General features: G+C 51.5%; 5 protein-coding genes across 5 annotated transcripts; 1 reads left to right on the top strand and 4 right to left on the bottom strand.

The window, feature by feature from the left end:
- Nucleotides 1–972: 972 nt before the first annotated feature.
- MRS44_018354 (uncharacterized protein) lies at nucleotides 973–8233 on the bottom strand (the record flags this gene model as incomplete). Its single annotated transcript, XM_065616549.1, has 5 exons — nucleotides 973–1390; nucleotides 1444–2450; nucleotides 2756–2900; nucleotides 2963–6802; nucleotides 6843–8233. The coding sequence occupies 5 exons, from the start codon at nucleotides 8231–8233 to the stop codon at nucleotides 973–975; spliced, it is 6801 nt and encodes a 2266-aa protein (XP_065472621.1).
- Nucleotides 8234–8272: 39 nt separating this feature from the next.
- On the bottom strand, nucleotides 8273–11789 carry MRS44_018355 (uncharacterized protein; the record flags this gene model as incomplete). The annotated part of the gene is made up of 2 exons (XM_065616550.1): nucleotides 8273–8822; nucleotides 9499–11789. 2 exons carry the CDS (start codon nucleotides 11787–11789, stop codon nucleotides 8273–8275), a joined length of 2841 nt encoding a protein of 946 aa, XP_065472622.1.
- A 387-nt stretch (nucleotides 11790–12176) lies between these two features.
- Nucleotides 12177–15760, bottom strand: MRS44_018356 (uncharacterized protein; the record flags this gene model as incomplete). Its single annotated transcript, XM_065616551.1, has 4 exons — nucleotides 12177–13255; nucleotides 13313–14529; nucleotides 14715–14722; nucleotides 15260–15760. The coding sequence occupies 4 exons, from the start codon at nucleotides 15758–15760 to the stop codon at nucleotides 12177–12179; spliced, it is 2805 nt and encodes a 934-aa protein (XP_065472623.1).
- A 16-nt stretch (nucleotides 15761–15776) lies between these two features.
- MRS44_018357 (uncharacterized protein) lies at nucleotides 15777–19322 on the bottom strand (the record flags this gene model as incomplete). Its single annotated transcript, XM_065616552.1, has 5 exons — nucleotides 15777–15923; nucleotides 15988–17169; nucleotides 18327–18718; nucleotides 18777–18899; nucleotides 18950–19322. 5 exons carry the CDS (start codon nucleotides 19320–19322, stop codon nucleotides 15777–15779), a joined length of 2217 nt encoding a protein of 738 aa, XP_065472624.1.
- Nucleotides 19323–19610: 288 nt separating this feature from the next.
- On the top strand, nucleotides 19611–21980 carry MRS44_018358 (uncharacterized protein; the record flags this gene model as incomplete). The annotated part of the gene is made up of 1 exon (XM_065616553.1): nucleotides 19611–21980. The coding sequence occupies one exon, from the start codon at nucleotides 19611–19613 to the stop codon at nucleotides 21978–21980; it is 2370 nt and encodes a 789-aa protein (XP_065472625.1).

Below are 21980 nucleotides of genomic sequence, written 5' to 3' on the forward strand. Positions count from 1 at the left end.
GGTTTCGACGGATTTACGGGTTTCGTCACCCCCTCTCCAGCAGGAGTGGGGTCGGCCTGTTAAGGTACGTACATCACAGACCCCCGGGTACGTATGTATGTATGTATGTTTTACCGTAGAAACTCGAGAAATTCGTGGTCTTGGCAAGGTGGAATGGCGCTAAATTTCCCCACCCGCTATACCTAATTAGGAAAGGCGGCACCTCGCAATCCGACTTCAATCCCTCTGATCCTAGCCCTCAGAAATAACACTCATAACAACGCTCAAAAACGCCCTCAAAAACGCCCTCAAAAACGCCTCTTCAACGATGAATTTAAACACAGCCGGCTTCATTGATATCATCTATACGTGGCCTCTCATTAGCTGGGCTGCATGACTAATCATTTGATCAGATATGACGTACGATTTCGCCAACGCGGCCTGCTTCGAAGTCGACAGACAGACTTACCGCCTCAAGTACAGAGATCCCTCTTCCCCAGGAGTCATAACCGGCATTTCCCTTACAAATGAGGGCATTCACCACGCTTAGATAAGGGAGGGAAGTCGGTGAGGCCTTAACGATGTCTTGGAGGCAGGGAAGGAGGTATTATGCAAGGTTGAGAGGCGCGGCCGGCGTTGGAGGAAGTAGGACTTCAGGCTAGGGGTCGAGAGGGAGTGGCAAGAGGGAATTGCGTTCTATTGGATCGAGGAGGGAGTCCCTAGTGATATAGTAACTTCTTCTCCCATAGTAATTTCGCCTTGAGAGGAAGTACCGAGGTCTACAAGCTGATTGATCAGATCATCCCTGACTTCTGATCTCGTGAAATCCACCGTGAGTCCCCTCTCTGAAGCTATTCGTGCCAGCTCTTCGGTGGAAAGGGAAGTCAGTGACTCAATAAGGTCATCTTCAGGAAGGCCTAGTTCTTCTTCATCAAACGCAGCCGCTATTTCTTGGTGCTGTGCCTCTCCTTCTGCCGGATTAGAAGCTATCTCCTAGTTGCTGAAGTCAATCTCTTCTTTTCCAACGTTCTTAATACTGATCTTCCCCTCCTCACTTCTATCAGGCCGTAGGCCGATTCCGCAGGAGAAGAAGGCCTTCTGTACCAGCTCCGGCCGCTCTAGAAGTCGCTCCCAAGCACGGCCGACGATATGTGTTGTCATGACTCGCTTCTCAGTAGGGGTCCACGGCTTGGAATTGCGCGAGGGGTCGTTCTCTCTTTCGGTGATCCATTCATCGGCAAGCTGCTGTAACCATCCCTTGAACACCTTGTTAATAGATACGTCAAGCGGTTGAAGAAGACCCGTACAGCCCGGAGGGATCATCGCCGGCAGGATCCTTGACTCCCTGACGAGGGAAGTCACGTCGTCAGTCTTATGGAAGCTGGCTACATCCATGACGAGCATGAATTCCCTGTGCGCCTGCTTGCAGGGATAACCTCCTCGTTCAGCCACTTCAGAAATAACTTCTCGTTGTTGTAGGCGGTAGGATTGAACTCGACGGAAACGCCGGGGTGATAGAGATGACCTTCTCTCTGCATAATCTTCCCCTTCGGCGGTTCAGCGCCCTCAAAGATAATCTTAGGCTTCAGTCGGCCCAGGCCGTCAGCGAAGATTGACAGCACAAGAGAAGCTTTTCTCTTGCTCCAGCCGCTTCTTTCGGTCTTTCCAGAGACGGTCTTATCGCCCTCGAGGGCGTAGGTCGAACCATCGAGGTACTCAAAAGGAAGAGGGGTTTCATCCACGTTAAGGATACAGTTATTGTGAAAACGGCGCTTTGGGGAGTCGAGAAGGTCGGGAATCTTCTCTCCTAGTTGGTAGGGGAATTTAGGAGGGACTAGAGGAGGAGGGGATGCCTTTCTTTGGGTATTGCGAAGGAGGAAGCGAAGGAAGCTATTGATAATCTTATGGTACTCTTCTGGGGTCTTCTGGGCCTGGTTAGTGACTCGACGTTTAACGATGCGATGCCTCTTCTTGAAGTTTAGGAACCATCCATTTGAGAATCCAAATAGCTTCTCTTGTTCTGGATAGAGCTTTTCAAAGAGGGACTTTGCTGTAGTACGGAACCAGGAAATAGTGACGATTTTCTTCTCTGATCTCCGCTGAACGAAGCGTCTGAAAAGCTCGTCTTCGAGCTCCGGCCACTGCGGCCTCCAGTCTGACTGCGTAGGGGCGTCGCCGAGGATCCTGTCACGGTGCTTCCACCACTCGCGGATCGTGTTCTCCTTGACCAGAAACCACTTCGATGCCTCAGAAAAGTAAGGTTGACGATATCCTTCGATGACCTCGACCCGTTGAGATCCCCGGGTATTAGGATTTGGGTCATAAATGCGATGGTTGAGGAGGAAAAGCAGCACCCGCACTTTCTTCGCGCGAGAGTAGGTTTCTTCTTTGCGCTTTAGAGGGGAAAATGGCTTTGATTTGCGCTGAGAAGCCGGCTTTGGCTTTGGACCGCGCTTGCGCCTCGGCGTCACCTGCAAATTTGGATCTAGTGGTTCCAACACCATTCTGACGACCTGAAGATATCTCAGAATGCTTCAATTGACGAAAAAGAGTGGAAATTGATTGCCTTTAGTGAGGTATTAATCTGATACCGGATTTGTGTTGAGCCTCATCACGCTTGGCCCTAGAGGGCATAGCGAGCGGGGCTGTGAGCCGGATCCACCTTGCCAAGACCACGAATTTCTCGAGTTTTTACGGTATTACGCCCGGGAGAACTAATCTCATAGGGCCGCTAGATACGCTAAGCCAATTACACTTCCGTCGTGTTGATCCTGACCACAAAAGAAAGCCCAACTTCTCTCTCCGATTCTTTTTGTTCCAGCCTCGCTTGACTCTGTTTGACAGGCCTGCTTGAAGGCCGGTTTCTCCAAGTGTTCAGCATCCTATCCCCAGCAGCTGAAGCATGGCCTGTCAACTTGAGGCTGTTCAATATTAGTAGTCAGCTGTGGTGTTAGTGTTTAGCATATTCTGTTTCCCTTTTCACCTCAGTCTTCCTGTCGCCATTGCAAACTTGACTGCCGCTCGCACCGCCTCTAGGTTAGGTGCCCATTTGGACCCATCCGCCGCCGACTTTCCACCCAGAAAGAAGGAAAGGTTTCCCATCATGCCTTGTCCCGCTTGTCGCATGCCTTCACGTTCCGTGTCCCATCTCGAGCATCGGAAAAGGAAGTGCTCCATCGTCTCTGGTGCGCGTCCGCACTCACACACGTCCGACTCCGCGGCTCCTATCTTGCTCAGGTAGCTGTTGATCCTCGCCATTCCTGTACGAAGCTGCGAGAGCACGTCGGCTTCTTGCCTCTTCAGGATATCGTACAGCGCTTTCGTGTGCTTGCCTGGTAGGGCTCGGTCGATCCGCTTGGAGTAGCCGCCCACTCTGTCGGGTAGTCTCTGTTGCTGACGCAGCTGCGCCGCCACCAGTCTGGTCCGAGTGGAGCGGGCCTGGTACGGCAGCGATTGCGGCGTGCATTCTGCTCTGGTTGCTCTCTGCGCCTGTCTCTTCGCCTTGCGGCCGATGATGAGGTCGTCGTCCCGGGATGGTATCCATATCATCTTGACCCTGTTATTTCCCTTTCCCAGTCGTTCGGTGTGCTCATAGATCTGCCGGATGGTGATCTGACCGGATTGCTGTCGTGGCCGTGCGATCGCTTTCAGTGACGACTGGCTGCTTGACAACACCGTGAGTTCTCGATGTTGCAGACCATCGGGCATGCATCGCAACGCCATCGCTATCGCCTCCAGTTCGGCCGTGTATGGGTTCTGGTCGTCTCGTGACCCGAGGGTGACCGAGTATCTGGCCACTATCTTGCCTCTCTGGTCCGACGATCTGTATGCTACGATGCCGCCTATGCCTACGAGCCCTTCTCTGTCGGAAGCACTGGTCGCAATGACAATGTCGTTGGCGCTTTTGGCTGCTGTTATCGCCGCTTCACGATCAGCCTCGCATACCGTCGACACACGGCTGTGCCACGGTGGTACCGTATAAGCTTGGATCGTCTCCATCCGCTCGATACCGCTCCCTTCGTGCGCAAGTACTAGTCTTTTCAACGGTGACATGTATCTCCGACTCACTGACACCCTGAGTGTTGCGAGCGGATGTGTCTTTGGTAGGGTCTGGATGTTGATGTATAGCCTCGTGCCGGCCTGAGCATATCGCTCGCATACCGTCTGGATGCTGGCCTCCGCTTCAGCCACTGCCGTCGACACCGTTCGAAAGGCGCCTGTGATCGCCTGTGCCCCTACTTTCTGTGCCCTGTTGAGCCAGGTTAGTTCTCTTTCGCCGCATGCATGCGACCACACGACGGAGGCGTAGTCCATGACCGGGGCAACGGTGGCGACGAAGAGCTGTCTGGCACTGTGCGGTGAAAGCATCTTGAGTCTCCTTAGACATATGGCTGCTGAAAGACCTTTAGAAGCGGCCTTGGCCATGTGTTCCTTGAACCTGAGCTTCGTGTCCATGACCACTCCCAAGATCTTGGCCTTCTGCTTCGGCTTGACTTCCTCTCCCTTGATCGTGAACGGCGCATCACTGGAGCGTTCAGCGACACGTGTGAAGTGGATGACGGTTGTCTTGTCGCATTCAAACGTCGCTCCACTGCGTCTCTCCCACGCTAGTGCTCGGTCAATGATGGCCTGCATGCCGTCCCTGTTCGCCTCCGCCGTCGGCCCTGTGACCCAGGCTGAGTAGTCGTCAACGAACGCGATCGAGCCGCCCTTCGAGTCGATCCTGCTCTGCACTAGGTCTGCGTTGAAGAAGAGGAAGAGCACAGACGACAGTGGCGACCCTTGCGGAAGGCCGGCCTGTGGCAGCTCCCGTCGCTCAGAAGTGTAGCCGTTCACGACGATGGTGGCCGTGCGGTTTGAGCAAAACGCATCTATCCACTTCACAAGCCCCTTGGGGATGCCTCTTGCTTCGAGTCTTTGCAGTAATCTGTCCTTGAACACTCCGTTGTAGGCACCCTTGACGTCGAAGCTAACCAGACTGAACACTTGGCGGTTCCGCCATGCTTTGTAGACCTGTTCCTGGAAGAGCAGCAGTGCCTGCTCTGCCGACCGCCGTTTTCTCGCCCCAGAATGGTTTGTGGGTAAGAGTCCGAACCTCTCGACGACGTACGAAATTCTGTCAGCTACTACTGCTTCGAGGATCTTGCCCAGCGTCGACAAAAGCGAGATCGCCCTCCATGCCTTTGCGATCCTGTAGTTTCCCTTGTCCGGTTTCTTGAGCGGAATGATCTTGGCGCTCCTCCACTGGTCCGGTAGTTGTCCTTCGCCCAGTGAAGTGTGGAACAGATGCATAACGCGCTCCTTCACCACCGGCCACAGCTGTTTCCACACCATCGCCGGCAGCCCGTCTTCCCCGGGCGCTTTCCACGCCTTGGCTTCCATGATCTTCTCCTCCACTTCCTCCATCGTCAAGTTCGGCATGGCCACTTCTCTCCGCCGCGGTCGCGGGCCTTCGTCTTCTATGGTTGCCGGCAGCGGTGGGAAGAATGCACTGAGCAATTCTTCCGCCTGCTCGGCCTTGTCCTGCGTCGTCATCCCGTCCGCTCTTTTCAATGGGGGAATCTTGTCACTGGCCATCCCGCCTCCGGGTTTGAGGTACGTGGCGGCTTGCCAGATGTTGGTCCCGTCTGCGAGGAAATCATCCCAATGGGCCTTCTTCTGCCTTTTGATGGTGTCGTGATACTCCTTGGCTGCTTCCTTGGCTCTGTTTTCTAGGTTGTCAATCCGGTGGCCTACACGGCGCTGGGACCTCGCCAGGTTCCTCCAGAACGTATACGCCCTTCGAAGCCTCGTAAGGTCTGTTGTCCACCACCTCTTCGCGTACGGCGATGGTTTAGCCCGTGGAACCAGTTCGTGGACCGCATCGAGAACCACCTCCATCAGCCTGTCCGTCTGTGCCTGAACTCCGCCGTCCCACGGAAGTGGTGCGAGCTTGTCTTTCACCCTCTCCCTGATCGCATTCCACGGTGCATTCTTGAAAAGTAATCTTGGCTCAACCGTCCTTTCAGGCGTCGAGAGGTCAAACTCTGTTCGGGTTGCCCTGTGATCTGACCCGTGTTCGGTCGGGTGGATGCCGCAGTGGACCACCTCTTCTGCCAACTCAGACGATGTAAGCATCAGGTCGATCGTGCTTTCGCAATCTGGCCCTTCCCAAGTCTTCGTCCCTCGCGGGAGAAGACTGAGTAGGCCATGTTCGTCCATGAGGTCGATGATCGGGCCCGCCTCGCCTTGCCTCCTGCCTGTCACCTCATCGCCTCCCCAGAGTTGGTCATGTCGGTTGAAGTCGCCGGCCAGAACGACATCCGTTCTTCTGCCGGTGCCGTTGCGGAAGTCCACTATCGTCGTGTGCAGTTGTCTCACGGCCGTGCGTAAAGCATTCTCGTCCCTCCCTTCCACGTACACAGATACCACCAAGACTTCCCGGTCAGGCAACCGGAGTATTGCTCCGGTTAGGTCAGCCGAGGGTATCGGCACCTGTTCCGCTTCTAGATCACTACGGATCCAGAGCATGCTGCGAACCGCCCATTGCATCTCGTGTCTCTTTGTCGGTAGGAATCTCGTCCAGTTTCTGTGATTGTTCGGTACTGTCACCAACGCTCCATCAATGCTCAAAGCGTATGGTTCGGCTACCGCCAGCACCGCATATTCCCGCAAGTCTCTGTCGTTCATCATGCTCAGCTGTACCACATCCCTCTTCCGCACGTTGAGCTGGAAGATTTTCAGATTAGTGCACATCACCATGTAGTCGCCGCACTCGGCAGTGTCGACTGAACGACTCGTGCGGCCCTCCGCATAGAATGCACTTCGGCTCGACCGCCTGGCACTGCCCGTGGTGATGTCCCGTCTCCGCGCACTTGCCGCACCGCTGTGCTTTCTTGCAAGCGAACGCCTTGTGACCGGCCTCCCAGCAGTTATAGCACTGGGCCGGACCCTGGCGTCGCTCAAAGACGTTGGTGCTGGCTGACTCTCCGGCAAGATGGAAGTACCTCTCCTCCAGTAGACGTCGCGCATCGCCCGCCTTCGTAACGTAGATCACCATCGAACCGTATATTTTCCCATTCTCCTTGTCACTGAGCCAGTGCATCTTGGCGATTGTCACCTCATTCTCCTTTCCTAGTGCCTCCGCCGCACCTGGCAGCACGTTGCCGGATGGATCCAGCACCGCAGTCCTGTTTGCGCCGTCAACCTTAACCGGGTACAGTTGGTCCCTGAGGACTCTGGCGCCCTTGACCACCGTCTTCTCTGCTACCTCCCTGACAAGCTGCATCTCTGCTTCATCCCGGCAGATCACCTTGATGCGGTCTGCGTTCCTCGCGTCTTTCACCACGGCTGCGCACCGCCAGCTTTGTCGGCCGTCCATTGTCCGCACCTTCTCTTCGATCGCTTGACGGACTTCCCCGACTTGCGCCTTGCCTTTGTCCTTTTCGCTGACTCGAGATGTGTCAATGGTACAAAACAGAGTATCCGTGAATGATGATGGTGTTGTGCGCATGGATGAGAGAGTTTGGACGTTGCTCGGCTGGCTCGTTGGCGGGGTGCGGGCTACATCTGCATACGATGGTTGTGGGCTCGCCTGGGCACCGCTGGTGATACCGTCGGCCATCGCATTTAGTTGTTCCCTCATCTGTTTCATTTCTTCCGCCGCCTGGTTGCGCGCCTGTTCTAGCTGCTCCATCATCTGTTGCCGCATTTGCTCAAGGTCTTTTGCTGCCTGTTCCCGCATGGTTCTAAGCTGCTCAGCCGTCTGTTCTCGCATTATTCTCAGTTGCCTGGTGATCTGTTCGTGTATGCGTCTAAACTCTTCTGCCTTCTTTAGCTCTTCGGCTGCCTGCATCTTGATCGTCTGGATTTCCTGCTGGAGTTGTCGAATCATCTCCAGCTGATCACTCATCATCTGAGTTGCTGTTCGCTGGTTCTCCATCAATGCGTCCCACAGCCTCTCCAGCATTTGCTTCTGTTCGTTCATGAGATGGGTTGATGTTTCCTGGAGCATTGTGCGGAGCATCATCTGCACGAGCGACGCGTTGTTGCTTGCCGTACCTTCCATCTCTGATGCTCCGGCCCTGTCGCCAAACTCATTCTCTCCTTCCCGCGTTTGCGCCGAACCGGCCTTCTTTGACGTACCCGTCTTTCTCACAGCCGCCTGCAGGTTTTCCTGCAGTTTTGCTGTCGGTTTCGCGGGTCTTGAGGACCGACGCGTCGCGGCGACCGAACCTCCACCTTCGACCAGGATCTCCTCAACGGTCGCGTCCATTTCGCGAGGCAACGCTCCCGGCAGCACCGGCGTCTACGCCTACGCCCACCAGCTAAAATAAAGAGTGTAAAGAGTAGTGTAAAGAGTGTAAAGAGTGTAAAGAGTGTAAAGAGTGTAAAGAGTGTAAAGAGTGTAAAGAGTGTAAAGAGTGTAAAGAGTGTAAAGAGTGTAAAGAGTGTAAAGAGTGTAAAGAGTGTAAAGAGTGTAAAGAGTGTAAAGAGTGTAAAGAGTGTAAAGAGTGTAAAGAGTGTAAAGAGTGTAAAGAGTGTAAAGAGTGTAAAGAGTGTAAAGAGTGTAAAGAGTGTAAAGAGTGTAAAGAGTGTAAAGAGTGTAAAGAGTGTAAAGAGTGTAAAGAGTGTAAAGAGTGTAAAGAGTGTAAAGAGTGTAAAGAGTGTAAAGAGTGTAAAGAGTGTAAAGAGTGTAAAGAGTGTAAAGAGTGTAAAGAGTGTAAAGAGTGTAAAGAGTGTAAAGAGTGTAAAGAGTGTAAAGAGTGTAAAGAGTGTAAAGAGTGTAAAGAGTGTAAAGAGTGTAAAGAGTGTAAAGAGTGTAAAGAGTGTAAAGAGTGTAAAGAGTGTCGAGGTGGTAAACGCTAGCCGTCCCGCCACAAGCAAATCATGTGACCATTCCAAACTTCATGCGATGACTCAGCCGGCGATACATCGGGGGAGCCCATAGGCTCGCGGTACCCGCGAATTTAAAATTTCGCGGGTACCGCGAAAATGACTAAGCACAGTGCCATTTGCAGAACTGGTAATACAAAATGGGCTATCGACACTGTCTCCACGGGATAAAACAAAGCTCACCACTTACACATCCAACAGAGCTGACAGCTACCTTTCGCTATGATTGTTGAGATGGGAAGGTTCAATTTGCTTAATTCATATAAGAGCTACCCAAATTATACACAGCTATGACAGCCGGAGAATGTTCTAGGGCTTTGCCATCGAGTGATCGTCTAACACCCATGACTTCCAACAATAATACAGTCTTCTGTCCTACGGCTAGCCAAGTACAAAGCTTCTTGTTCCCTGCTGTCCGTTTCTATTCTCTTCCAAATGTCTTTGACGCCCCTTCTTCTATTAGCCAAAGGATTATCCCCCATCTCTTCAGCGACCTGGGATTCAATTCGCTCATCCTCAGCCTTGGTCCAGTCTAGATATGCCATCATCTCTTCTTTCGTCCATTCTCTTGACCCTGCCGACGTTGTACAGCGCTTGGACATCTGTTTGTAGTCCAGGCACCACTCATAGCTCTGATTATCATACCTGAGTGGGAGCCCCATCGCCCTGCGATATTGTTGGTTCGTCTTAATGCTGCCGGCCGGCTGCGCTGCGTACCACGCGCTCCTTGCGGCGACATATCGTCCATATATGGCCTGTGGCGAATCGTACCTCGGTGGCGATAGCGATGGCGGGCCAGGCAAAGGAGATGGTTCATGAACAGGGGATCCTGGCCGCTGAGAGGCGCCGCCGGTCGAGTTTTGCAAAGCCCCAGTCACAGTCTCTGGCTGATCGCCGAGGACCGCGGCCAGCAAACCATCTTCCGGCGCTGACGGAAACTCTTCCTCGGATACATCCACCAGCGGTCGGATTTGGGGTGGCTCGGGTTCAGCAACCGGCACTTCAACCGACTGCGAAAGTCCCGGGGCTAGAGCTTGTTGTTGAAGCAACTCCCCAAATCTCATCGGGCAGGCCCTTGCCGTCCTGGTATGACCAACCGCGTGGCATCTGCTGCACGTAGGCGGCGCCTTGCGCGCCATCTCAACGCTCTCAAACGCACTGGGTTCTCTTCGGGTGCTCTGTTTGGGGATAATGGAGTGTGTAAACGTCGGCTCAATTCGTTGGCGAGGCTCTAGAAGTGGTTGCGGAGTTCCCTTGCGCTGCAGGCGCCAGTGCTGGTGGAAGTGTTCAAGTGAAAGGACTTGGCCCTGCTCTTGCAAGGATTTCAGAGTGTGGAGGCAAGGCAGTCCATGGGATCTGGTAAAAGAACCCGTGCAAGTCAATGGCGGTGGAGGATCTTTCCTACTCAGCAACTTCCGTTGCTCCTCCACCTTTCTCAGGGCTTCATGTGATACCCAGCCATGCACTGCAGCATACAGCGGCCCCGAAAGTTCAATAGGGACTCGAATCTGCTGTCGGGCTTGGTTCGATCTCAACTCCGACAACTGGTTGAGTAGTGCATGCTTCATTGCCCTCCAAGCTTCAAAGAGATCCAACGTGGACTTTCTGAGATGGGATTTCATCAGTGCATGTATGCCCTCGACTCGGGACGTGGCTGTATTGCCGAAATGAGCATGCTGATCGACCCATGCCTTGACAAGCTTCTCTTTGTACTGCTCAAGCCAGAAAGTCTGGACATACCCGACCTGCTCGAGGTAGTCTGGTAGGTACTTCTTCTCGAATTGCGAAACTCGGTGCTTGAACTCTTCCTCGTTCGGCGCACCCATGATCGAATGCCAAAACTGGTAGAATTCGGACCAACCACTGGTCTCCACAGTATCGTTTGTTGCTGGGTCGGTGGAGCCCAGTTGATCTTGGCGGACGAAAGCTGGCCGGCAGTAACGGAGGACTGCCTTGTTCGCGTGCCAGCGGCAGAGCAGTGAGCAAGACGTAGGGAAGGAGATCTCAACAGCATTCATGCAGGCGACGCAGCGGTCCGTCAGAATGACAGAGGGCAGTCTGGTGCTGTGGTGTTCGTATAGTGACCTCAACCGATCCAACGCCCATAGAAAATCGTCTTCGGTCTCCCCACTGAGGAATGCAAACGCTATGCAGAAAGATCGCTGGCAGGCATCGACTCCAATCATGTCGAGCAGCGGCATGCCATGCTTGTTTGTCTTGTATGTGCAGTCTAGTAGGAGTATATCCGGGTAGGCCTGAAGATACGCCAAGGAATCTGGATGAGCGAATAAGACAGCGGTAACCCGGCCGTCTTCATCGAACTGTATTCGACTCCAAAAGCCTTCTTTATCGAGCTGGCTGGCAAGCGCATGAATAGAGCTTTGCCCTTCGCATACTTCTCTCCTAGTAGCTGCAATCCCGTTGTAGATGTCCTGCTGGGTCACCAAGGAATCGCAATTCTGTCGTATATATGTTCGGATATCTCTGGGAGCTATACCGGCATGGGACAAGCGTGACAGATCCGCTACAACTTCTTCTCCTAGCTTGCGATGTGCTGGGTGGGCAGAGGGATGCTGGCTTGGTGCATGGTTATGCTTGGAGAATCGCTTGTCCGGGCGATGTCGGACAGTCCATGTGCTTTTATCCAGGGATTCTTTGGCCAACAATGAGAACTCACAGCCAGTTCCTCGAGTGGCCGTCTTCCGCTGGCGCTCTATCGACGCACTAGGAGGATGACAGGATCGATCACAAGCGTATGTGACTGTTTGCCTGCCACTCTTCCCTCTAGTGGACTTCCCGGTGGTGAAGGCGTAGCCCTTTATAGCCGCCCACGTATTAATGGACCTGAAAAGGGCATCTCGTGACTCATAGCTCCGTTCTGGAGGGAGACAGTCTTCAGGAAATCTCGCTTTCTCTGCACGCGATGCTGGAAACATCTGAGTTGTAGCACAGAAGGATGACCGAAGAAGGAAGAACGTAACCGCGTCGTGGCGCAGGCCGCCAGGTCAGTGGTTGAAAATCGCTACGGCAACGTGCTTAGTCATTTTCGCGGTACCCGCGAAATTTTAAATTCGCGGGTACCCAGGGGGCTGACTAATGATAGGCCGCCCCTCTGTTCATCACAGAGGGGGCATCACAACCTGTAACTGCGTCACTGCTGTAACCGCCTCGCACACCGTAATTGCCTTATTTCTCCACCAAATAAAGCCCAATTTCAATAAAAAGGTTATCAATGAATAGCGCTTAATCTGATCAATTGATTTTGTCAATTTGAGCCTTCTTGAGGCTATTCCCACATTGTTGTGTGTAAGTGAATGTGATGCCTAGTCTCGGGCCCGCGACGGCGGCACGGGAATTGTCATCCCGGCCACCACAATGCACGCCTCGACCCTCTCGTCATCCGAGTAGTTATTAGGCACGCGATCATAGCCGAATCCGCCCCAATCTTCTCGGCGTAATAGATCTTCTTCTTGATCGCTATTTCCAGGCGAATAATCCCTGCTTCCGGCCGTCAAAGCGGCTTGTGTGAATCCTTCGATCTGTGTGTTCATGATGACCTCAATATCGTCACAATCCTCCTCCTCGTTGCCGGGCAATAGCGGCGTTAAGTCTCTTGATGATACCGAGAGCACATCTTCAGGTATGTTATCTAGCTGACCTCGCAAAGCTGCCGCCTCTCGCAAGGCTGCAGCCTTGTCAAGGTCAGCCAAATAGTCGGCGGCCTCGGGAATAGCTTCAAGAACATGCCGACCCCAAATTCGATGCTGGAAGTCCCGTTTTTCCTCGTCACCTTCAATCCAAAGGCGCCTGCGATTCTCTAAGGTCTCCTTTTCCGTCTCAGACATTATTCTCTGGCGATCGGCCTCCTGTGAAGCCATCGCGGCTGCTTCTGCGGCCGCCTTTTCCTTCTTTGCTTTCACGGCCGCGCCGCCACGGAGACGCGGCTGGCCATCGTCACGAAGGTTATGGAGGAAATTATTCTGTTGCCGAGTTAGTTTCTTAGACTCTAGTCTCCGCTGCTCTTCCTCTCGTGCTTCAACCATACGCTTTAACTCTCCTACAGTAAAAGCACCATCTTTGACGCCCTTAATTTGGCGTCGACTTCGTGTGCGGCGTCCCTCGAGTCGTATACGCTCCTTCTGTAATCTAATGACATTCTCATGTGACTTTTGCGTCACAATGGCGAGATCAACACACGCTTCAGCGCTCCGGATAACCTTCCGCGTTGGTGTATCAAGGAGGGATATAGACCTTTGAACAGAGAGATCAGAGAGTTGCTTTTTGACTCTCCTCGGAGTCACCTTATCCCTATTTAAAGTCACTGGGAATAGAGGCTTTTGTCGTTCTTCAGCGTACCGGCGCAGCGGGCCTAGGACGACTTCTGGGTTAATAGGGAAGATGCCTGACTTTTCATAGCCAACGTATATATGACAGGCCTTAAATGCGGCTGCATACATACGATTCCACTGGTTCAGAAAGTCGAATCGAGAGATCTGCATACCGCCGGCTATCATGAAGTCCCTGAGAGCGCATTTTTGTTCATTTTTAAGGTGTTGATAGACGCCAACGTCAAGAGGTTGCAGACGATGACTGAGGTGACTTGGGAGGCGATACGGGATAATATCAAACATTCCACAATACCAGATAAATTCAGGATCCTCATGAGCGGAAAAGGAGTCCATCAGTAGGAGCCGGTATGAGGTCGGGGCCTTCTTGACTTGGTAACGAGGTTTGAACGCATATTCCTCGTCAAATTGGGACTTCGTGATAGTCGTCGGGTAGCCAAACCACTCCTCAATAGAGGATCCGGCGAAGGTCTCGCTGGCGGCAAAGGAACAGCGGTTAAAGTGTTGCAGCCACTGGACAGATCGATGAGAGTTATTATAACCCGTATCTGTGAATGTGAGGACAACACGCTCGTCAATATCAGCACGCGTATATTCCTCTAATAACGTCTTCGCCTTGAGTATCAGGAACGAAGGAATTGACCTCCCAGCTGCGCTGGCGGCATCAATAGACGTCAAAGACTCCTTATTCCCGGGCTGAAAGACAGTCGTCCGTGTGTTTCGTTTCATCCGGGTAGAAAAGAGCTTCAGGCTACCATTTACCCACCCAATTTGTAAGGGGGTCTCGTCAAAGTTCCAAAGATCGCACTTTTGGATACCAAGGGTGCTCATCAGGGCGTCGAATTCCTTGAACCAATTGTCGATGTGTTGTATATCTGTCTCGGCAGCGGCACGGGTGACTTCTTGGACCTTTGGGGACTTATGTTGAAGCTCTGGATGACGCTTTTTGAACCTCCGTACCCATGATATTGATACAGGAGGCTGTGGGTTATCAAATCGGTGTCCCCGAAGGAAACTAGCGTAGTTACGGATAGAGGTTTCTGACACAGCAAAAGCGCTACTCTCAACTGAACGGATGAAGGTCACTAAAGCCCGTTCTTCCGGCCCAGTCAGCGCCGATGGAGTCCCTCCTTTGGAGTCAGAAGGCAGCGGTTTCCCAGCTTTTAATAGATATATATATTTCTTAGTCAGGCCGGCATTTGCGTGGTGAAGCGCGGCGGTGTCACTGATGCTGTATTTGCCTGGGGAGGGGTTCGCCCGAGTTGTCGGTGGCGCGGACGCCCCGGATAGATACGCATGCGCCGCACGCGCCGCAGCAGCGCTTTCTTTGCTTGAAAATCGAGGCATAGTCAATTTCAATTGAAAATAAAGTCAGGCTTTAATTTGAAGCTATTCGGACTTCAATTCGTGGAGAAATAAGGCAATTACGGTGTGCGAGGCGGTTACAGCAGTGACGCAGTTACAGGTTGTGATGCCCCCTCTGTGATGAACAGAGGGGTTGCGTAACTAGCTTACCTAATCCCCTGGGTACAGAGTGTGTATGGTTTGGCCGCAACGGGTCACCTGTCGCTGCGGTCTTATACGTAAACGTGTTAGACCGTAGCATCAGAGAGGGCCCGTCCGCGCTCCCATGTAGGGAGGCAAAGTGTGTATATTGCAGTGGTTCTATATGCAGAGGGAAGGTTTTTTTTTTTGGGGGGGGGGGGATCGAGTCTTGACTGCGTGATAGATGACGAGCTACTTGCAGAGGCGAGCAATTGACTCCCGTGAGGCAGTTGCAGGAGGGAAGAAACCCCTGAGTAAGCCCTCCGAAGCCGGGAAGCCTATTCTGCAGTGTGGTCGTCACGTGAGGCAACCCCAATAAAACTCCCCCCTATCTCCTGAGTGCGTGCGGACCTCCACTGTGGTAACGATGAGGGGGTATGGCCAATTAAAATGTGCGAAATAAAAGGTACAAAATTCCCATGCTAAATTAGGTGGTGATAGAAGTCCCAGCAATATTTGCTTTGACATATCGCAACATCACAGATACGGCATCCGAAGGTGGTCTGACTACGCACCTTAGGCCGCTTCCTCTCCTTTTCCTGATTGCCGCTGACCTCCGTAAGAGGGCTCCATTCCGAGGCGTTTGTTCTCAGCTGCCCCTGCCGACACCCTTGACAGGCTAGGCAGTCTGATTTGGCATGACGGTTGATAAAATTGATCTCCCGGTCCACGTGTTTACGCTGTAATTCGGCATCCTGTAGATCACGCTCGTCTCCTGCTCGGTAAAGCTGCCTTGCCTGACTATCATGACCGTAGGCGTTGAATAATTCGTTATAAATGCACTCTCGCCACTGCCTGTGATTCGTGTATCTCTTCCACTTTGGCTGCCCGTGAAGTTGAGCAACATAGCTGTTAACAAGGGCCACATCAAGGAGGAAGGTCCAGGCTAGTGCTTGCCACGGGCCCCGGCGGAGGGCATGATCATACTTATTATAATATGACCTCAGCTGATCACCACGGTCAACATGGTTCATCTCGTCGTTGTAAGCAGCAGCCACTGTCGGTATGTTGATCATTTTGACAGCTTCGTTCCTAAAAAAAACGGCGTATCGGCTTGGCCTCTGACTTCTTGGATGACGGCTTCTTCCTCTGTCGGACAACACGCTCATCGTCGGCGCCGGTAAACACGGTAGACAAGAATAACACAAGCTTAGTGTCCTTCCAAGCGATTTGGTTGACCTGTGGTTACAGCACGAAGGCGAATTAGTAGGGATTCTCAGCCAAAAGTGTCTGAAGTCAGTACCTGGTTGTCAGGGGTTGGTATCGCCTTGACGGCATTAAATTCGTACATTTTTTTGACCTTGCCGTCATCGTTCTTATCCCTGACTAATTCCTCGTGGATGCCACTATTCGCACGAGCTGTGCCAGTGGCCCCGTAGCCCTGCTTGCGGAGGTTGCGGAAGAGAGGTGGGGACGAGAAGAGGTTATCCACAAAGACGTGATATGTCGATTTTGGCAGTGTTTTTGTAAGGCCAATAACGACGGCTTGGGTCGAATTCACTGCTTCATCATCGTCTTCTATATCAGGGGCTTCCTCTGCGGCCTTGGCTGAGACCTTCCTTCTTTTCCTAGGCCGGGCTTGTGAGGGTTGTGAGGGCTGTGATGATAATATCTGCGTTGAAATTTCAACGCCAACGGCGCCATGTTCTGCATCTTTGATATGCCATAGCCAGTGAATAAAGAAGCCCAGCTGGGCTATGACCCAAATCTTGAAACCCACAGGGTCGGGCTTGCTTTTGATAGTCGTGGTAGCGTCACTTCTGCCCGTATAGCGGATTATGCACTCATCGATAGCTAGGTGGGACCCAGGCCGGAACAGCTGCATGGATACGGCTTGTATGTGCTCAGACCACTCTTCAACGCCTTGGAATACCTTCGGAAGTGGTGCAGTCTCGTCAACTTGGGTGTGGTCAAAGGGGCGAAGGTGCCTGTGGATAAGCTGAAAGTTATCGTATGAGATGAACTTAACAAATGAGTGCTCAGCGCGTTGAATGCCGGGCTTGGGGCTCTCCCAATAGCTTCGTATCTTCTTTTCCTTATGCACTCCCATATAAATAAGCACTGCAATCATCGTCATCACCTCTGAAGCCGTTGGACCTTCCCATTTGTGGAGTTTTGAGGTTCGCTTCATTTCGGTTTTCCAGCTGTCGATCCAGCCGTTCAATTTGAGCCACGAGACCCAGCTTCTCGTATAGACGACCCATTTTTCAACGAGGGATATAGGGAGGAAAAGTTGGAATAGCTTCAGAGGCGTTGGAGGCAGGGTGTTGATATGAAATTTACGTGTTTCCACTTGGAAGGGCTCGAAGCTCGTGCCTTGGTCCTCTTCGGCCGGAAAAACCGCGGCCCGGGTTGAATCATTGGGCCAAATGCGATGGCTGTGCCGTTCATCGAGAAAGCTCGTGTCATCATAGGGGGTGATGACCTGTATCTCGTCTAGAGTTGGGGGAGCTCATTGATGAGGTCAAAATAATTTGATGGTGTTTAGGGTGTGAAATGGCATCAATTTCTTCTCGCATTAAACTTTTCGTACCCCTCACGTACTTACGAGGTGACCGAGATAAGTGGGGCGAGTGACTTTGCGGAGGTCCGCACGCACTCAGGAGATACTGTGCACTTAAAAATAATAAACCTTAAGTATTTAAAAATAGCTATAAAATAGCTGGAAACTTAAAAATAGTATTTTTAACTATTTAACTAAAAAGAAAATTATGACGTATTTTTTTTTTAGATTTTTAAAAAATAACATTATTTTTTAAAAAAATAAAAAACTTAAAAAAAAACAGTGCGAATAGAATTTTATCTAATAACTTAATAAAGAATTTTATCTAATAACTTAATAAAGAATTTTTTTTAAAAGTTTAAAAAAATTATTTTTAAACTACTAATATATTAATAGTCTTACTTACTAATTTGTATCTGTTTTAAGCTTAACTTCAATTTTTAAGAATTTTTTAAGCTTAAAGTGTAAATACTAAGAAATTTTAACTGCGTGTCACGGCCCATGCCGCGATCGAATGCGTGTCGCCACACGGCACGGATCAACGTATTCCGCTCACTCGCACCGAGTGAGCGGGACCTACTTTCTCACTCCGGGCAAGTGAGAATGTAACACTATCTCACGATGGGCATCGTGAGATGCTCCCCAGACCCTACCTATAAAAAACCACACAACATCCCGTAGATAGACACTCTCGCTACCTCAGCTTTCAATACAACTTGATTACTCAGGAATACTTCTTGACATTATCAGACGTGATTCGCCACCCTACACTCAGTACGCCACGCCCCGTTGCAACTGCCAACATAAACCAAATCAGGTTACGGTTTACTACGTTGGGAACCTTGACCGTCACACTGCGTTGCTCGCTTGTCTGCGCCGCCCGCTTATCATGTACGTTAGGTATAAGTCTTCTAGTATATATAATAAAAACGATTAAAAAAAAAGCTATTAAATTAATATTAGGATATAATGCTATAATATGTTAATATTATGTTCTTTATTATAATTAAAACCCGGCCCTTAATAGGATAACTAAGAAAAGAGATAGCAATAGACTGTCGAGACATTTGAGCATAAACTCTGCCGTAGATATCGAGCTTGTAAAACTCCAGCTCAGGCATGACCATGCCCGAGGCTGTGGCCCTTGGGAGCTTGAAGAGCCGCCCCAAGCCAGCATGCTCAAAGTCCCAGCCCAGCCAGGACCAGCTTGGAAATCTCACATGATGGGACGAGCCGTCATCATTGTACACGCATTCTTCTGCCACGCAGCGGGCACAGTCGCCACCCATCCAAGGCAGCGACTCGTCGAAACGAAGGTAAATAAGATGACCCCAGTGGCTCTCGGCAAGTTTGTGCTTCAGGTAGAGCCGCCGGAGATAGCCCTGGATGGCTTTTAGGGAGTCCGATTGGTTCGTTTTGCCGCGCTTCGCGTACTGTGTGATTACTCTCTTTTTAAAATACGGGAACTTTGCTATAAAGGTTTATTGCTGTCTCGTGATCGGCATCATGTTTGTCTTAACAAACTTTACCGAAGATCAGCTGCTTCAAGATCTTGGCCACTCTTTCCACAGACCCCACAGCAGAACGTCTGCTCGGAACTTGGGAGGCTGCTGCTGGCGAAGGCTGGGGTGTCTTGCTGGCAGAAGCCTTGACTGGAATATGGTTAGCGTTAGGGCTCAAGGCCGTGGCAACGGTGAACTACGTGGAAGGAAGAAGTTCTCCACCAAGAAATCTGCAAAGGAATTCAAGCTCGAGCGAATCCCCTCTTCTACCGCTTCATCGTCGAAATCGATAGAGTCCTCCACCATAAAGTTTACTGATCCGAAGAATGCTTGCAAGAAATTGCATCGAGAATCTTCCGAGCGAGCATACTCATATGTCAGGCGAATCAGCTTGGCACGATTGTATGGTTTCTCTACGGCCGACGAGCCCTCGAAACGGTTGATAATGCCAGTAAAAACGCGCTTGGCCTTGTCGCGTTGACAGGGACTCAATGGATGCCCTCTACCGGTAGAAAGGTCAATGACTCCTTCAAGTGAGGATTGATGGCGGTGGTGAGGCGCAGGAGATCCCATTATTGATAATCTTGTCCTCTCAGCTAAGGTTAGAAAGGGGAAAGAAGTGCAGCGAAGGAGGACAACGCTTGATAAGCCGATGTATGGGAGCCCATAGGCTCGCGGTACCCAGGGGATTAGGTAAGCTAGTTACGCAACCCCTCTGTTCATCACAGAGGGGGCATCACAACCTGTAACTGCGTCACTGCTGTAACCGCCTCGCACACCGTAATTGCCTTATTTCTCCACGAATTGAAGTCCGAATAGCTTCAAATTAAAGCCTGACTTTATTTTCAATTGAAATTGACTATGCCTCGATTTTCAAGCAAAGAAAGCGCTGCTGCGGCGCGTGCGGCGCATGCGTATCTATCCGGGGCGTCCGCGCCACCGACAACTCGGGCGAACCCCTCCCCAGGCAAATACAGCATCAGTGACACCGCCGCGCTTCACCACGCAAATGCCGGCCTGACTAAGAAATATATATATCTATTAAAAGCTGGGAAACCGCTGCCTTCTGACTCCAAAGGAGGGACTCCATCGGCGCTGACTGGGCCGGAAGAACGGGCTTTAGTGACCTTCATCCGTTCAGTTGAGAGTAGCGCTTTTGCTGTGTCAGAAACCTCTATCCGTAACTACGCTAGTTTCCTTCGGGGACACCGATTTGATAACCCACAGCCTCCTGTATCAATATCATGGGTACGGAGGTTCAAAAAGCGTCATCCAGAGCTTCAACATAAGTCCCCAAAGGTCCAAGAAGTCACCCGTGCCGCTGCCGAGACAGATATACAACACATCGACAATTGGTTCAAGGAATTCGACGCCCTGATGAGCACCCTTGGTATCCAAAAGTGCGATCTTTGGAACTTTGACGAGACCCCCTTACAAATTGGGTGGGTAAATGGTAGCCTGAAGCTCTTTTCTACCCGGATGAAACGAAACACACGGACGACTGTCTTTCAGCCCGGGAATAAGGAGTCTTTGACGTCTATTGATGCCGCCAGCGCAGCTGGGAGGTCAATTCCTTCGTTCCTGATACTCAAGGCGAAGACGTTATTAGAGGAATATACGCGTGCTGATATTGACGAGCGTGTTGTCCTCACATTCACAGATACGGGTTATAATAACTCTCATCGATCTGTCCAGTGGCTGCAACACTTTAACCGCTGTTCCTTTGCCGCCAGCGAGACCTTCGCCGGATCCTCTATTGAGGAGTGGTTTGGCTACCCGACGACTATCACGAAGTCCCAATTTGACGAGGAATATGCGTTCAAACCTCGTTACCAAGTCAAGAAGGCCCCGACCTCATACCGGCTCCTACTGATGGACTCCTTTTCCGCTCATGAGGATCCTGAATTTATCTGGTATTGTGGAATGTTTGATATTATCCCGTATCGCCTCCCAAGTCACCTCAGTCATCGTCTGCAACCTCTTGACGTTGGCGTCTATCAACACCTTAAAAATGAACAAAAATGCGCTCTCAGGGACTTCATGATAGCCGGCGGTATGCAGATCTCTCGATTCGACTTTCTGAACCAGTGGAATCGTATGTATGCAGCCGCATTTAAGGCCTGTCATATATACGTTGGCTATGAAAAGTCAGGCATCTTCCCTATTAACCCAGAAGTCGTCCTAGGCCCGCTGCGCCGGTACGCTGAAGAACGACAAAAGCCTCTATTCCCAGTGACTTTAAATAGGGATAAGGTGACTCCGAGGAGAGTCAAAAAGCAACTCTCTGATCTCTCTGTTCAAAGGTCTATATCCCTCCTTGATACACCAACGCGGAAGGTTATCCGGAGCGCTGAAGCGTGTGTTGATCTCGCCATTGTGACGCAAAAGTCACATGAGAATGTCATTAGATTACAGAAGGAGCGTATACGACTCGAGGGACGCCGCACACGAAGTCGACGCCAAATTAAGGGCGTCAAAGATGGTGCTTTTACTGTAGGAGAGTTAAAGCGTATGGTTGAAGCACGAGAGGAAGAGCAGCGGAGACTAGAGTCTAAGAAACTAACTCGGCAACAGAATAATTTCCTCCATAACCTTCGTGACGATGGCCAGCCGCGTCTCCGTGGCGGCGCGGCCGTGAAAGCAAAGAAGGAAAAGGCGGCCGCAGAAGCAGCCGCGATGGCTTCACAGGAGGCCGATCGCCAGAGAATAATGTCTGAGACGGAAAAGGAGACCTTAGAGAATCGCAGGCGCCTTTGGATTGAAGGTGACGAGGAAAAACGGGACTTCCAGCATCGAATTTGGGGTCGGCATGTTCTTGAAGCTATTCCCGAGGCCGCCGACTATTTGGCTGACCTTGACAAGGCTGCAGCCTTGCGAGAGGCGGCAGCTTTGCGAGGTCAGCTAGATAACATACCTGAAGATGTGCTCTCGGTATCATCAAGAGACTTAACGCCGCTATTGCCCGGCAACGAGGAGGAGGATTGTGACGATATTGAGGTCATCATGAACACACAGATCGAAGGATTCACACAAGCCGCTTTGACGGCCGGAAGCAGGGATTATTCGCCTGGAAATAGCGATCAAGAAGAAGATCTATTACGCCGAGAAGATTGGGGCGGATTCGGCTATGATCGCGTGCCTAATAACTACTCGGATGACGAGAGGGTCGAGGCGTGCATTGTGGTGGCCGGGATGACAATTCCCGTGCCGCCGTCGCGGGCCCGAGACTAG

The sequence above is a fragment of the Fusarium solani genome (genome assembly GCF_023522795.1).
Source record: "Fusarium solani strain SB1 chromosome Unknown bctg00000015, whole genome shotgun sequence".
NCBI lineage: Eukaryota > Fungi > Ascomycota > Sordariomycetes > Hypocreales > Nectriaceae > Fusarium > Fusarium solani.